Source organism: Pleurodeles waltl, chromosome 5 (assembly GCF_031143425.1).
Source record: "Pleurodeles waltl isolate 20211129_DDA chromosome 5, aPleWal1.hap1.20221129, whole genome shotgun sequence".
NCBI lineage: Eukaryota > Metazoa > Chordata > Amphibia > Caudata > Salamandridae > Pleurodeles > Pleurodeles waltl.
In genome coordinates, this window is record NC_090444.1 from 1489881011 (window position 1) to 1489896867 (window position 15857).

A 15857-nucleotide genomic window follows, 5' to 3' on the forward strand; every position below is an offset into this window, starting at 1 on the left:
GGGTTTGTGATCTGTTCTAACCTCAAACCTATTGCCCCATACATATATTTTGAAGTAATTGACACCCCACCAACAAGCCAGTGCTTCCCTATCAATTACCGAATACGTAGCCTCCGCTCCTTTAAGAGTGCGCGATGCAAAGGCTACCACTCTTTCTTGACCCTTCCTTTTTTGCATCAAAACCGCACCAAGTCCATATGCACTAGCATCTACTGCAATGATAGACTGATCATTGGGATCAAATGGTTTAAGACTTACAGATTCTGAAATTTCCCTTTTTACTAAATCAAAAGCTTCCTGACACTCCCTTGACCAAACAAACTGAACCCTTGATTTCATCAGTGTTCTCAAAACATGTACTTTTGCGGCAAATTGTGGAACAAATTTGGAATAATATTCTGCCAGACCCAGAAATGATCGTAGTTGCTCCTTGTTCCCCGGAGCTGGCGCATTTTTTATGGCATCAAGCTATTTTTTCTTTGGCCTCACACCATCTTCAGATAACGTGTGACCAAGATATTCTATTTGCTTTACACCAAACTTGCATTTATCCGCACTGATAGTAAGACCAGAATCTTGTAATCTTTTCAGAACGCCAATCAACATTTCATTGTGGTCGCTTATATCCTTACCCCATACCAAAATATCATCTTGGAATACTACAGCTTTCTCAATTCCTGATAAAATACTATTCATAATTCTTTGAAAGACTGAGGACGCTGATGCCAATCCAAATGGCATACGAACACACTGAAACATGCCCTCAGGAGTAATGAAAGAAGTTAATTTCTTAGATGATGGGTGTAATCGTACTTGGTGGTACGCATTCGACAGATCGATGGATGAAAAATACTTAGCCCCCCTTACAGATGACAAACACTTGTTGAGATCTCTCAAATCTATGCACATGCGTAATTTTCCATTTGGTTTACGTGCCAAAACAATGGGACTAAGCCATTCTGACGACTCGATGGGCTCAATAACTTTATCCTTGCACAATCTCATCAACTCCTCTTTTAATTGTGATCTCAAAGCAAATGGTACGTTCCTTACTCTGTGTATCTTAGGAGCGCTACCCGTCCTGACTACAATTCGATGCTCGAATTTTTTCAAACAACCCAAATTCTCTGAAAACAAACTGGGAAACCTTCCCCGCCATTTGTTATTTTCTTCATCATTTACTACTAACACTTGATCAGGATGGTTAGGATTCAATATTATTCCCAAAGATTTTTGTTCACTCCACCCCAATAAACTCTTCCTGTGTTCTACCACATAAACAGGTACCCTTGCACTCCTTTCCTTGAAAACTATAGTACACATTATGTAACCAATCAGAGGTAACTTGTCTCCACAATATCCTACAGGTTTGATATTCGTGGGCTTGAGTTCACCACATCCCAACTCTTTCCACACTTGTTTACTCACAATGGTGTACGGGGAACATGAATCTACCCACATTTCCACCATTTTATCATTAATCCTGACCATACACTTCGGAGGGGCGTAATTATCTCCAACTGCTCCCACATATTCTTCTATAGTCAACACTTCAACGTTGCCCTCATCTTCATTCTCATCTTCATCGACATCATCCACATTATACTGTGTATCATCACACACCTTGATGCTGTTCACCGAAAATATTTGTCGCTGTTTCTGCACTCGTCCCAACTTGCATACACGTGCAAAATGCCCTATCTTCTTACATTGGTAACATTTCACCAAGGTAGCAGGACATTTGCTAGCCTCCGCGGTATGATTACTGCTACCGCACCTATAACATTCCCTTTCCCTTTTTCTATCCCCCTTTACAAGATCCCCTTTATTTGACCTGGAGATAACGTTCACGTCTTTTGAAAAGCTTACACTATTGCATTCTTTAAGATTAAGTTCAGATAAGTACTTAGAAGTGTTCTCTATACGTCTTGCAATATTGATCGTCTTTTGTAGCGAGGGATCCTTCAATTCCAATAGCCGTTCTTGAATTTTGGAGTTGTTTGTTTTGTTAATGAATTGGTCTCTAATTGTGTCTTTCAACAACTACACTGACTTTTCGGCCATAATTGTCATCTAATGCTTTCATAGCTACACTGTATTCATCACCACTGAAGTTGTCAGAAGGTGATGATGAGTCATCATCTCCCTCACCATCCACATTTGAGGAGACATTACGACTGGGTCTTGGTAGTGTTTTTAGTACTCTCCGACCATCGACACCCGAACAGTGTTTTAAAATAGCTAACTTGCGCAAAGGTTCGAAAGCAACTCCTCCAATTGCCTCCAAATATGTCTCAAAAGCTTTGCGCAGTCTTCCCATCCCATACATGGTGGACCTGGACTTTGTAAAAATTTCACTGGCGCCAAAATAGATGACATGTCCATGCTGCTACCTTATTAGTTTCACACCCTTATAGAATAAATACACAACATATGAAACTCCCTTGTCTGTGTCGTTTTTTTTTTTTTTTAAACGGGTTTGCAAGAAATTCTGTTTATTTCACCAGTCTCTCTCTTGTTACAGCCGTTGCCGTGGTTGCTTGCGTGCATACACCACCCCGTAACGCTGTCGGTGCTGTAGCGTAGTTGTCGTGAAAGAAATTCTGTTTATTACCAATTTTCCTTGTTACGGTCGTTGCCGTGGTTACCTGCGTGCACACAACACCACATCACGATGTTGGTGCTGTAGCGTTGTTGGCGTGATGACGTCACCCAACAACCGTCACTGTTCCTCGCTTGCTGCACGCGCGGTTCCTCGCGCGTCCTCCAAGAGCCCTCCACAGAAACGCTGTAAGATTTTATTAGAAATACTCAAAATGCCCCTTGTTGCTCCGTGCACGCGCATTAACATACACACCTTAATTGAGGCGGCGTACGTGAATTATGCCGCTTTTGTCCATCCGCTCCTTTTTCTTCGAAATGACACCTTGCTGGATGTTACTCCTGTTCGGCCCCTGCTGTACAACCCGGACCTGCGTACTAATGCCGCGCTTCTTCTTCTCTTACTTCCGAGGATTCGCCCTCCTTTGGCAGGGGATGACGTAGACGCGAATTTCAGGGCTTTCTTCTGATATTGTTTTTAATGCCCACATCCCACCTTCGTCGCCAATGTTAGGTAGGGATATAAACGATGCCAACCATGAATGGGACAAGTCTTCTTTATTCAAGTAAACAGGAACAACCCCTGCCAGGGCTCAAGACACATCCGGCTCCACCCTTCCTCGTACTTCAAACCATCACATTCCACACCCATGTTCTAAACAACCCCGGACTGGTTACTAGGATACAACAGTTATAGCTTTGGCACTTCTGATATTAGCACACTTTTAAAGTGAATGTTTTCATGATGACATGAGACACTAAAGTTTAAAACGTGCACTTTAAAGTTTCTGTACTTCTAGTGACCTTTAGTGTACTCTACTTTCTCATATTTTTCCATTCTGGCTCCTGGAGTTAGCATTAGACTACTGAGGTTTATTTCCTTTTGAACTGAAAACTGTTGCCATGACATGTTTCCTTCTACCGGAAGCTATGCCTGGATTTGTGGTTTCTCTATTTGTTCAGTTGAAATCAACCACCTTGTTTGTTTTACATTTTTAAGCACAGTGAATTCACCGTTAATCGTTTGCTCTATTCAGGATTTACCCACAAATTTATTTGTTTTTTGGCAGTGGAAAGAGACAAGGATTTTTCTCATCAACGCAGACACTACAAAGAATTTCGCTTTGACCTCACTCAGATCCCTCACGGAGAAGCAGTGACAGCAGCTGAATTTCGGATATACAAGGATCGAAGCAACATTCGCTTTGAAAATGAAACCCTGAAGATTAGTGTTTATCAGATCATAAAGGAAAATCCTAACAGGTAACACGATTGTTTACTAAGTGCGTAAACATCGTATTGATTTACATTATTTTCTATTGAAGTGTCACGTGTTGCTGAGAACTGTAATAAATGTAGCAATCAGTAATTCCCAATCGATGTCCTGATTCTTGATTTTTCTTTAGAAAAAGGTGCTTCGAGATTGCTTTTTTGCAATTTAACAATAAATGAAACGAAGGCCCATGTCCGACTGTATTCAGTTCTTTATTTTAATATTTCAAGCCATTTCTTTTTGTGCCAAACTACTAATATAAGAATAAAACATAGTTGCCAGATGTTTCAAAACAAATAAAACTATTTATAGAAAATAAAACCCCTATTATTCTTTTAAGATGGACCTCCTCAATAGGAAACAGGAGTAAAATAGAGTCGACTATTAAGCAAAGCGTATTTTTGGCAGAGTTCTTTTGTGTCAAAGTGCAAATAGGCTGTCAGGTGCTAATGTTATTAAAATTGTTGAGCTGAAAATGTACTCAGCATGGTGAACGAGCAGCTATCCCAGCCCTGACTGCATGATTTCGTGTTAAACTTTTACCTTGATTTCTTGTTTTGATCCTCTTTTCACTTTAATCTAACATGTGAATAGTGTCCTAGTCCTGTCAATGCCAGGTCCAGAAACCTTTCCGGGGCTGGAGGAGTGCACTAAGCACGCCCTGTAGTGGGCATGGACTGCTATACATGCCCTGGCTGCAGTGGTGCAGCGTACTGTGCTTCTGGAATCAATTGTGTGAACAGACCCTTTTATCGGTGTTATGGAAAGCAGGCCTACTAGCTTCTCTCACATAAAGTCCCGCTGTATGTGAGACCCAGTAATCTGCACGTGCATCCTCTGTGCATATTGAGTGCATCCATGTGCAGGGAGTGTGTAGCACATATCATGTAGTAGGAGACTCTGTGTTGTATGAGTCCGAGTACTACAGCCAGTGGGACTCATTCAAATGCCCCTTGTTTTAGCATGGTACACAGTGGAGGGTGACAACAGCAATCCCCCATACAGTGAAAGTATATTGCCTGTGTTTGTGTACCAGGAAAGAGAAGTGAGGGAAGTTAGAGGGATTAACAATCGAAATTTAGTAGAGACATGTAGCAAAGTACCATCTTGCCTGGCATGTTACCCCCATTTTTCACTGTATATATGTTGTTTTAGTTGTATGTGTCACTGGGACCCTGCCAGCCGGGGCCCCAGTGCTCATAAGTGTGCCCTGAATGTGTTACCTGTGTTATGACTAACTGTCTCACTGAGGCTCTGCTATCCAGAACCTCAGTGGTTATGCTCTCTCATTTCTTTCCAAATTGTCACTAACAGGCTAGTGACCAATTTCACCAATTTACATTGGCATACTGGAACACCCTTATAATTCCCTAGTATATGGTACTGAGGTACCCAGGGTATTGGGGTTCCAGGAGATCCCTATGGGCTGCAGCATTTCTTTTGCCACCCATAGGGAGCTCTGACAATTCTTACACAGGTCTGCCACTGCAGCCTGAGTGAAATAACATCCAAGTTATTTCACAGCCATTTACCACTGCACTTAAGTAACTTATAAGTCACCTATATGTCTAACCTTTACCTGGTAAAGGTTGGGTGCTAAGTTACTTAGTGTGTTGGCACCCTGGCACTAGCCAAGGTGCCCCCACATTGTTCAGGGCAAATTCCCCGGACTTTGTGAGTGCGGGGACACCATTACATGCGTGCACTACACATAGGTCAATACCTATGTGTTGCTTCACAATGGTAACTCCGAATATGGCCATGTAACATGTCTATGATCATGGAATTGCCCCCTCTATGCCATCCTGGCATTGTTGGCACAATCCCATGATCCCACGGGTCTGTAGCACAGACCCGGGTACTGCCAAACTGCCTTTTCAGGGGTTTCACTGCAGCTGCTGCTGCTGCCAACCACTCAGACAGGTTTCTGCCCTCCTGGGGTCCAGCCAGGCTTGGCCCAGGATGGCAGAACAAAGGACTTCCTCAGAGAGAGGGTGTTACAACCTCTCCCTTTGGAAAAAGGTGTTAAGGCAGGGGAGGAGTAGCCTCCCCCAGCCTCTGGAAATGCTTTCATGGGCACAGATGGTGCCCATTTCTGCATAAGCCAGTCTACACCGATTCAGGGACCCCTCAGCCCTGCTCTGGCGCGAAACTGGACAAAGGAAAGGGGAGTGACCACTCCCCTGACCTGCACCTCCCTTGGGAGGTGCCCAGAGCTCCTCCAGTGTGCTCCAGACCTCTGCCATCTTGGAAACAGAGGTGCTGCTGGCACACTGGACTGCTCTGAGTGGCCAGGGCCAGCAGGTGACGTCAGAGACTCCTTCTGATAGGCTCCTTCAGGTGTTGCTAGCCTATCTTCTCTCCTAAGTAGCCAAACCCTCTTTTCTGGCTATTTAGGGTCTCTGCTTTGGGGATTTCCTTAGATAACGAATGCAAGAGCTCATCCGAGTTCCTCTGCATCTCTCTCTTCACCTTCTGCCAAGGAATCGACTGCTGACCGCGCTGGAAGCCTGCAAAACTGCAACAAAGTAGCGAAGACGACTACTGCAACTCTGTAACGCTGATCCTGCCACCTTCTCGACTGTTTTCCTGGTGGTACATGCTGTGGGGGTAGTCTGCCTCCTCTCTGCACTAGAAGCTCCGTAGAAATCTCCTGTGGGTCGACGGAATCTTCCCCCTGCAACTGCAGGTACCAAAGAACTGCATCACTGGTCCTCTGGGTCTCCTCTCAGCATGACGAGCGAGGTCCCTTGAATCCAGCAACTCTGTCCAAGTGACTCCCACAGTCCAGTGACTCTTCAGTCCAAGTTTGGTGGAGGTAAGTCCTTGCCTCCCCACGCCAGACTGCATTGCTGGGAACCGCGTGTTTTGCAGCTACTCCGGCTCCTGTGCACTTTCCGAAGTAATCCTTTGTGCACAGCCAAGCCTGGGTCCACAGCACTCTAACCTACATTGCATGACCTCCTGAGTTGTCCTCCGACGGCGTGGGACTCCTTTGTGCAACTTCGGGTGAGCACCGTTTCACTCCACTTCGTAGTGCCTGTTCCAGCACTTCTGCGGGTGCTGCCTGCTTCTGAGAGGGCTCCTTGTCTTGCTGGGTGCCCCCTCTGTCCCCTGACTCAATTGGCGACATCCTGGTCCCTACTGGGCCACAGCAGCACCCAAAAACCCCAACCGCAAGCTTTGCAGCTAGCAAGGCTTGTTTACGGTCTTTCCGCAGGAAAATACTTCTTCACGACTCTCCATGGCGTGAGACATCTATCTTCCAAAGGGGAAGTTTCTAGCCCTTGTCGTTCTTGCAGAATCCTCAGCTTCTACTGTCCAGTAGCAGCTTCTTTGCACCCACAGCTGGCATTTCCTGGGCATCTGCCCACTCTCGACTTGATCATGACTTTTGGACTTGGTCCCCTTGTTCCACAGGTACCCTCGTCTGGAAATCCATCGTTGTTGCATTGCTGGTTTTGGTCTTTCCTGCAGAATTCCCCTATCACGACTTCTGTGCTCTTTGGGGAACTTTAGTGCACTTTGCACTCACTTTTCAGGGTCTTGGGGTGGGCTATTTTTCTAACCCTCACTGTTTTCTTACAGTCCCAGCGACCCTCTACAAGGTCACATAGGTTTGGGGTCCATTCGTGGTTCTCATTCCACTTTTGGAGTATATGGTTTGTGTTGCCCCTACCCCTATGTGTCCCCATTGCATCCTATTGTAACTATACATTGTTTGCACTGTTTTCTAATACTATACTGCATATTTTTGGTATTGTGTACATATATCTTGTGTATATTTGCTATCCTCATACTGAGGGTACTCACTGAGATACTTTGGCATATTGTCATAAAAATAAAGTACCTTTATTTTTAGTATATCTGTGTATTGTGTTTTCTTATGATATTGTGCATATGACACTAGTGGTACTGTAGGAGCTTCACTCGTCTCCTAGTTCAGCCTAAGCTGCTCTGCTAAGCTACCATTATCTATCAGCCTAAGCTGCTAGACACCCTATACACTAATAAGGGATACCTGGGCCTGGTGCAAGGTGTAGGTACCCCTTGGTACTCACTACAAGCCAGTCCAGCCTCCTACAAAACCTCGTTAGCAAAGGGCTGCTGATTAGAACTTCCTGTGCACTGAGCGTTGGTAGATGGTAGGGGTATTGTGTAGGACTGCAGTTTCTGTTGTTTAAGGGCGTTTCTAAGCAGTGTCTGCCCTTTTATTTATCCCTAATAACTGGGTCAGGGAGGCTAGTAACAGCCAGCTGCATTTAAGGTCCACTTCATTGCGCTCATGTGTTGCATACTCCTGCTTGGAGCCAGCCCCATTGTGACCTGCAGTAATAACCATTATATATCAGACATGCTGTGTCTAGAGAGAAGCCTTAGAATAGCATTTGAAAGAGAAGCAATCCGTTCAGTTCTGAAACCTTAGATACAGGGTTCAAATCATATGTCTGGAAAATGTGTATAAAAGTGAAATCCAAATCACCCCTCGTGGTTCCAGGCCCACTTTCCACTTGACCAAGGAAATGGGTGCTCCGTACAATACTTGAACAGCTGCTGTTTGTTCAGGGCTCAAACCTGGCTGGTAGTCAGTCTCCCAGAGGTGAGGGACATTACCTAAAGTTTGCATTTTCTGCCGGAGATGCAGAAGATATGCATGAAATGCCTAGAAGCCTGCCTTTTTGCTGATAGAGTGAAGGATTGTGTCTTGGAACACAGAAGGAGAGACTTTTGAGGAAGATACCCCACTATGTATGCTCTTCAAGAACACCTACAAAAAAGCTGAGATGCACTGAGCAAAGCCTGGAGTGACCTGAGCCATGAAGAGAGCCCCCTAGTTGTTCTGCACAGTTTCTTTATGAGCTACATAATACTATACCAAAATATGGATACTGTGCTGCCTGACAGTTTACTGTCAACTTAAGAGACTGATGTTGCAGCTGCAGGCACTGTAAGTGGAAGCCATGTTTCAGTAAAGGGGCAAGCCCACATTGCCCCAGAAGCCACATCAGCCAGAAAGACACCACCATGAGAGATTCAGCTGGGGGCCACAACTGCCATTCCAGAACACCTGTTTTTGGTTGGCTTGGATGTTCCCCGCTCTCAGAGATGAAGAACATGGCACAGATCTGCCTCGCTTATTGTTCCGGCAACTCTTCCAAATGAAACTGCTGGCATGGTCCCAGCAATAGCAAAGCCACTGCAATGAATGCAGAAGGCTGGACTGCATTTACCACAAAGCCCAAACTGCTAAAGTAACCAGCTTATAAATAACAGGGCTTGGCCTATACCATGGGCAAGAGACTAAGGTCCTCATTACAACATTGGCGGTAAATCCCACTTACCGCCATGCAGAAGACCGCCAACACACCGCTGTGGCCGCGAAATTCCGCTACAGCTATTACGACCCACAGCTCGGAATCTGCCAAAATCTAGACACCCACACAATCCGCCACACCAAAGGTCAGTGATAAACTGGCGATAACAAAATCTCCACCGTTACGCCAACAGGAATACGCCCACGCTATCACGACCCACGAATCCATGCGGCGGTCTTTCAACCACAGTATTCCATTGGCGGTACACACAGCCGCACTCAAAATACACACACATTTACAAAACACTACCACATTGGACAAATCAAAATACACGCACCTGAAACACATACACACACCACTCCCACACATCCAATACAATATAAAACACACACCCACATTACCCACAAACCCTTACAACGAACAATTTGGAAGAAGCCGTGAGACAGAAAAGCAAAGACCACACCAGCATACAGAGGCACACAACACCATCACTCATACACATCCACGCACAAAACACCACACACCCCTAAACATCACCCCACACATCACAACACACACCACCTCACACATCACCCCCACCACTCCATGGCACCACAAAGACACCGCAGGTTTTCTGAGGAGGAGCTCAGGGTCATGGTGGAGGAAATCATCCAGATAGAGCCACAGCTATTCGGATCACAGGTGCAGCACACCTCCATAGCTAGGAAGATGGAGCTATGGCACAGGGTCAACGCAGTGGGACAGCACCCAAGAACATGGGATGACATCAGGAAGAGGTGGAACGACCTACGGGGGAAGGTGCGTTCCGTGGTCTCAAGACACCACATTGCGGTTCAAAGGACTGGCGGTGGACCCCCACCTCCTCCCCCACAACTAACAACATGGGAGGAGCAGGTCTTGGCTATACTGCATCCTGAGGGCCTCGCAGGAGTAGCTGGAGGAATGGACTCTGGTAAGTCAAATATTTAACTACCATATACCCCACCCTACCTGCATGCTATCACATACCCCCACCCTCACCCCCATCACTCCAACTCATCACATATGTCCCACTATCACAAACCACACATCCCAACACCAAGCCCTGCATGCAACAACAGAGCATGGACACCCATCACCAATGCATGTCCAATACACATACCCACACAGATCCCCAAACCAAATATCACACAAGGTCCTACACAAGAATGTAAGCACTGGGGTACAGGGTCACCCATCCATTGCACACAATGGCACATACAGATGCGATAATCATGCCTTTACACCCCTGCAGGACCCCTACCCAACGTCACCAGACAGGAGGTTCCAGACATGTCCACTCCCCCACAGAAGAGGCCCACAATGATGACAGCAGCTCTGTGCAACTGGATCTAGATGACCAGCCCGGCCCATCTGGGACCTCGGGACAGTCGTTTCCCCTGACACAGTCACAGGCCACCACAGAGCATCCCCCCTCAGGAACCACCAGCACAGCACCCACCCAGCGGGCCCATAGCTCTGTCCCCATGACACGTCAAGCAGCATTATGTCCACCACTACAGGGAACCCAGGCAAACCCACCACTCCAAGAACAGCAGGGACCTGGGGGCAGTGGCAGTGGGCACATGGTTCAGGGGAGAGAGGCCCAGGAAAAACGGGGAACTGGGAGGTCTGCTGTGTGACAGGGGGAGGACAGGCCCAGGGAACCCACTCTCCACGAGGCCCTCTCCAACATCATGGGAGCGTACCATCATTCCCAGGAGGTGATGGCAACGGTACTGGCCAAGTTTCAGGAGACCCAGCGGCTGCAGGAGGAACAGTATTTGGGGTTTAGGGAGGAACCCAAGTCCATCAACACCACCCTGGGCACCATTGTAGGGGTGCTGAAGGACCTTGTGAACACCAGGAAGGACACTGTGGCACAACAAGGGGCCCCTGACTCTAGCCTGGGCAATGAACCGCCCACCACCTCCGCCGGCGCTAGTGGACAGGAGGAACCGGCACAGGACCACGACACCAGCACCCCATCCCCTGCAGATGGAGAACCACCCCGCAAGCGGTCCCTGAGATCCAGGACAAAGAGAGAGAACAATGCCAACTCCCCCGTCAAGAAATCAGACCACCCTGAATGTCATCTTCTGTCCCACTTTGTCACCCTGTCTATCCTTAACTGCCCTAGCTCCACTTCCTATGCCCCTTTGCACAATGCACCTGTGAGACAAATAGACTGCACTCTGCCATGGACATTCCTCCACCATCACCCCTTGTCCATTTTACAACCCCTCCACTATTTTGCACTTACATAAACACCCTTGAATCACAAAAGAAGCTGGAGTCAGTCTGTGCTTTCACAATTGTGTATTTGCAATAACAGAGGAAAAACCCAATGTCCATTCTAATGTCTACATACCTAGGTCACACAGCTCTAGTCCATGAGGTAACATAGCAGAGGTCACATAGTGGGACCCACATCTGTGAAATTGAAAGGCAAAGTGACAAATCAGGGTCCAGATACTGGGTGAAAGTGGCAGACAGTTGATAGGTCTAACAATTTTATCAGATGTAGGAGACAGTGATGTCTTCTTTACCTGTGTCTCACTGGAAGTATTGCTGGATCACCTTCTGGACCATCCTCCTGCAGAAATGGCACCTGTTGTAGCAAAGCCAAGTTGTGCAGTATACAGCAGGCCACAATAATCTGGCACACCTTCTTTGGTGAGTAGTATAGGGAACCACCTGTCATATGGAGGCACCTGAACCTGGCCTTCAAGAGGCCAAAGGTTCTTTCAATAATCCTCCTAGTTCACCCATGTGCCTCATTGTAGAGTTCCTCTGCTCTTGTCCTGGGATTTCTCACTGGGGTCAGTAGCCATGACAGCTTGGGGTACCTAGAGTCACCTGCAAATGTCGAAGGACAACTGTTAGACACACACTAACCCTTAGTGACAACCCCAGACCCACACAACTATTCACACGGTATAGGGTCCTTGTCCTCACCTCATTGCCACACACGTTGCCTCTGGAGTGGCCCCATCACATAAGGGATGCTGCTATTCCGCAGAATGTGAGCGTCATGCACTGAGCCAGGCAATTTGGCGTTCACATGGGAGATGCACTGGTCAGCCAAACACACCATCTGCACATTCATAGAATGGTAGCTCTTCCGGTTTCTGTACACCTGTTCATTCCTGTGGAGGGGTACCAAGGCCACATGTGTACCATCAACGGCACCTATGATGTTGGGGATATGTCCCAGGGCAAAGAAGTCACCTTTCACTGTAGGCAAATCCTCCACCTGAGGGAACACGATGTAGCTGCACATGTGTTTCAGCAGGGCAGACAACACTCTGGACAACACGTTGTAGAACATAGGCTGGGACATCCGTGATGCTATGGCCACTGTTATTTGAAAAGACCCACTTGCCAGGAAATGGAGTACTGACAGGACCTGCACTAGAGGGGGTATTCCTGTGGGATGGCAGATAGCTGACATCAGGTCTGGCTCCAACTGGGCACACAGTTTCTGGATTATGGCACGATCTAGTCTGTAGGTGACTATTACATGTCCTCTTCCATTGTCGACAGGTCCACCAGCGGTCTGTACACCGGAGGATGCCGCCATCTCCTCACCTGTACCAGCTGACGTGCCCTATGGATGAGAACAGCGAGCACAGAGTCAGCCAACACTGAGGTAGGAAAAAAACAATAGTATTGCACACATTTGTCAATACGCTATGTGCCTGTCTCTATGTATATGCAAGGCCTATATATGTGTGATGCATTAAAAAATAATGCCATGTTGCCACCTGAAATGGCGGCTGCCTGACCTGTAATGTGGGACAAGGGGATATGAGGTAACTGCGCTGGCGTTCTACACCATCGCGTTAGGCGGTCGAAGACCGCGGCGCAATCCTGCATTGGTTAACATTGGGCCCTATGGGTCCCAGGAGCCAATGACGATGGACGCCGGCGGTGACGGTATGCACCGCTGCGGACATGACTGCCATTTTCTCTCCGTTCACTCACTTGATACCTGATTTTCGACAGGAGAGGACCTACACTGCAAGTGCTGCTGTGACCTTAGTCTGGAAGAGACGATGGCTCATGTGTCTGGGGAAAGGGCCCCTGCCTTCACATCGGAGGAGTTGGATAAACTAGTGGATGGGGTCCCCCCCTAATACACGCTACTCTACGGTCCTCCAGACAAACAGGTGAGTACACTGTGAGCATGCTGTATGGGCTATGCCTGTTTGGAGTGCTGTGGATGGTAGATACGGGGGGAGATGAGCCCTGCATGATCGGACGGTGAGTGTATGTACGTCAGGGCAAGGGTGGGATCGTGGGACAATGACTGTGACAGTCCGGACGGTAAAAGTGTTACATTTTCCCCTGTACTATTCCTGTAGGTCTGTGCCCACCAGAAGAAGGATATTTGGCGTGCCATCACCAAGGACGTCCAGACCCTGGGGGTCCATTCAGTTGGAGCACCCACTGCCGGAAATGATAGGAGGACCTTCGCCGCTGGAGCAAGAAGACAGTGGAGGCCCAGCTGTGGATGGCCTTCCAACGTGGGAGGGGTGCCCGTCGCACCGTAACCCCCCTGATGTTCCGGATCCTGGTGGTGGCGTATCCGGAGTTGGATGGGCGCTTGAGGGCATCACAGCAGCCACAAGGGGGTGAGTACACTCACATTCAGCTGACTCTGTGCACATTGGAGGTGTCTGGGGGGGGGTGGGCAGTGGGTTCCCCTAGGTTAGGGCGAGCTTTGTAGGCAAGGACCCTTTGTGAGGCAGGCTAAGTGGCAACCCCTCCCCATCAGTGGTAAGAGCCATCTACACCTAGTCAGGCTCCTGTGACTTCCATGTGTGCAGCAATCGGGCATAGGCCATGTACCCCATGTCCCTGTGATTAATTAGGGAACTCCAAGTACATGGCGTAGTGCAGAGGGCTGCTGTGTCTGTAGTGTCTGCCGACGGTAGCGGTATTGTATGCACTGAACATCCCTTTCTTCTTTCTTCCCCCCTTTTTTGTGGTCTCCCTGTTCTTGTGTGCATTAGCATCATCAGCCGGAGGAACTGTGCCACCGGAGCAGGAGGGAGCTGCATCCCACATTGCCCTGGAGGGCCAGACAACGGAGTCTGAATTCACCAGTGAGACGGAGGGCAAGGGGAGCTCCACGGCGGGGACAGGAGCTGAGACCAGTGACATGAATCTTCATCTGATGGGAGCTCCCTTGTGGTGGCGGGCCCCTCTGTGCCCACCACATCTACAGGTACAGCCGCCACCCCCCCTACCAGCACCGCTGTCCCAGCAGCCCCTCAGCGTCTGTCCCGTGGCCGCTCACCCAGGAGGGTGGGCATCTCCTTCTCCCTAGGCACCTCAGGCCCTGCCCCAGTCAGCCCTGCTGCCCTCAGTGAGGAGGTTATTGACCTTCTGAGATCCCTCACTGTTGAGCAATCTACCATTCTAAATGCCATCCAGGGTGTAGAGAGGCAGTTGCAACAGACAAATGCATACCTGGAGGGCATTCATTCTGGCCAGGTAGCCCAACAGCAGGCATTTCAGGCTCTGGCCTCTGCACTGATGGCAGCCATTGTCCCTGTGTCCAGCCTCCCCCCTCCAACTTCCTCCACCTAGACCCAATCCCCAGTACCTCAGCCTATCCCAAGCACACCATCAGACCAGCATGCACACACCTCAACACACAAGGGTGGCTCTGGCAAACATAAGCACCACACATCCCACAAGCACTCACACAAGCATCATACCCATGCACACATACCAACATCCACTACCACCACTGTGTCCCCCTCCTCCAGGTCTCCCTCCTCCCTCCCTGTCACATCTCCACTCACACCTGCATGCACTACATCTTCAGCCACTACCTTGGCAGGATGAAGCACTCTGGGCACAAAGCCCCCTCCAGAACCAGTAGAGACTGTTATCCACTTGAAAGAATGTGGCTTTGCACTCCCCAGGATAAAGCAGTGGGCAACCCACCCACTGGAGAGACTTGAGAGACTGTGGCTTTGCACTCCCCAGAATAAAGCAGTGGGCAACCCTCCCACTGGAGAGACTTGAGAGACTGTGGCTTTGCACTCCCCAGGATAAAGCAGTGGGTAACCCACCCACTGGAGGAACTTGAGAGACTGTGGCTTTGCACTCCCCAGGATACATCAATGGGCATGGATCCCCCTCGTGAAGCTGGCGTCGTGCACTCATCCGGCTGAGGTGTCCCTCCTTCCCTTCCCCGTGAGGTGCCTGTTTTATTTCGATCTGATGCTCCTGCAGTGTTCTCTCCGTTTCGATCAGGTATCTTGTGTGGGCCTCGCGCATACATTTTGGGCCCAGTGGTCCACGGACTATATAGGTGCAGTACCTGGACTTGAATTCTTGGTGTACATATTTGTTTATAGTGTATATACATTTTTGACTAATGGATGTTTATTGATTACAATGGTTACAATAATTTCCTTTTGTCCTTGCGTTCTTCCAGGGGGGTCTAAATGTAATGTTTCAGCATGTATTGGTGTGTGTGTTGTTGTAGGTGAGGCTGGGGGTGGGGGTGTTGCGTGTGTGTGTCACTCTCTTTTCCCTACCCCCTCCCCTGTCTCGTAGGTGCTGTACTCACCGTGGTCGTATCCGCCGTTGGTCGTGCTCCAGGTATAGGAGCAGGAAGACAATGGCAA

The 15857-nt window shown here is 48.4% G+C and overlaps 1 protein-coding gene across 1 annotated transcript in view; it reads left to right on the forward strand.

The window, feature by feature from the left end:
* The window catches only part of BMP5 (bone morphogenetic protein 5), an 808157-nt gene that overhangs the window by 189494 nt on the left and 602806 nt on the right, over positions 1-15857 (forward strand). The window contains exon 2 of the mRNA XM_069235783.1: positions 3672-3864. Within this exon, the coding sequence (XP_069091884.1) occupies positions 3672-3864 (193 nt within the window). The remainder of the gene's footprint in view (positions 1-3671; positions 3865-15857) is intronic.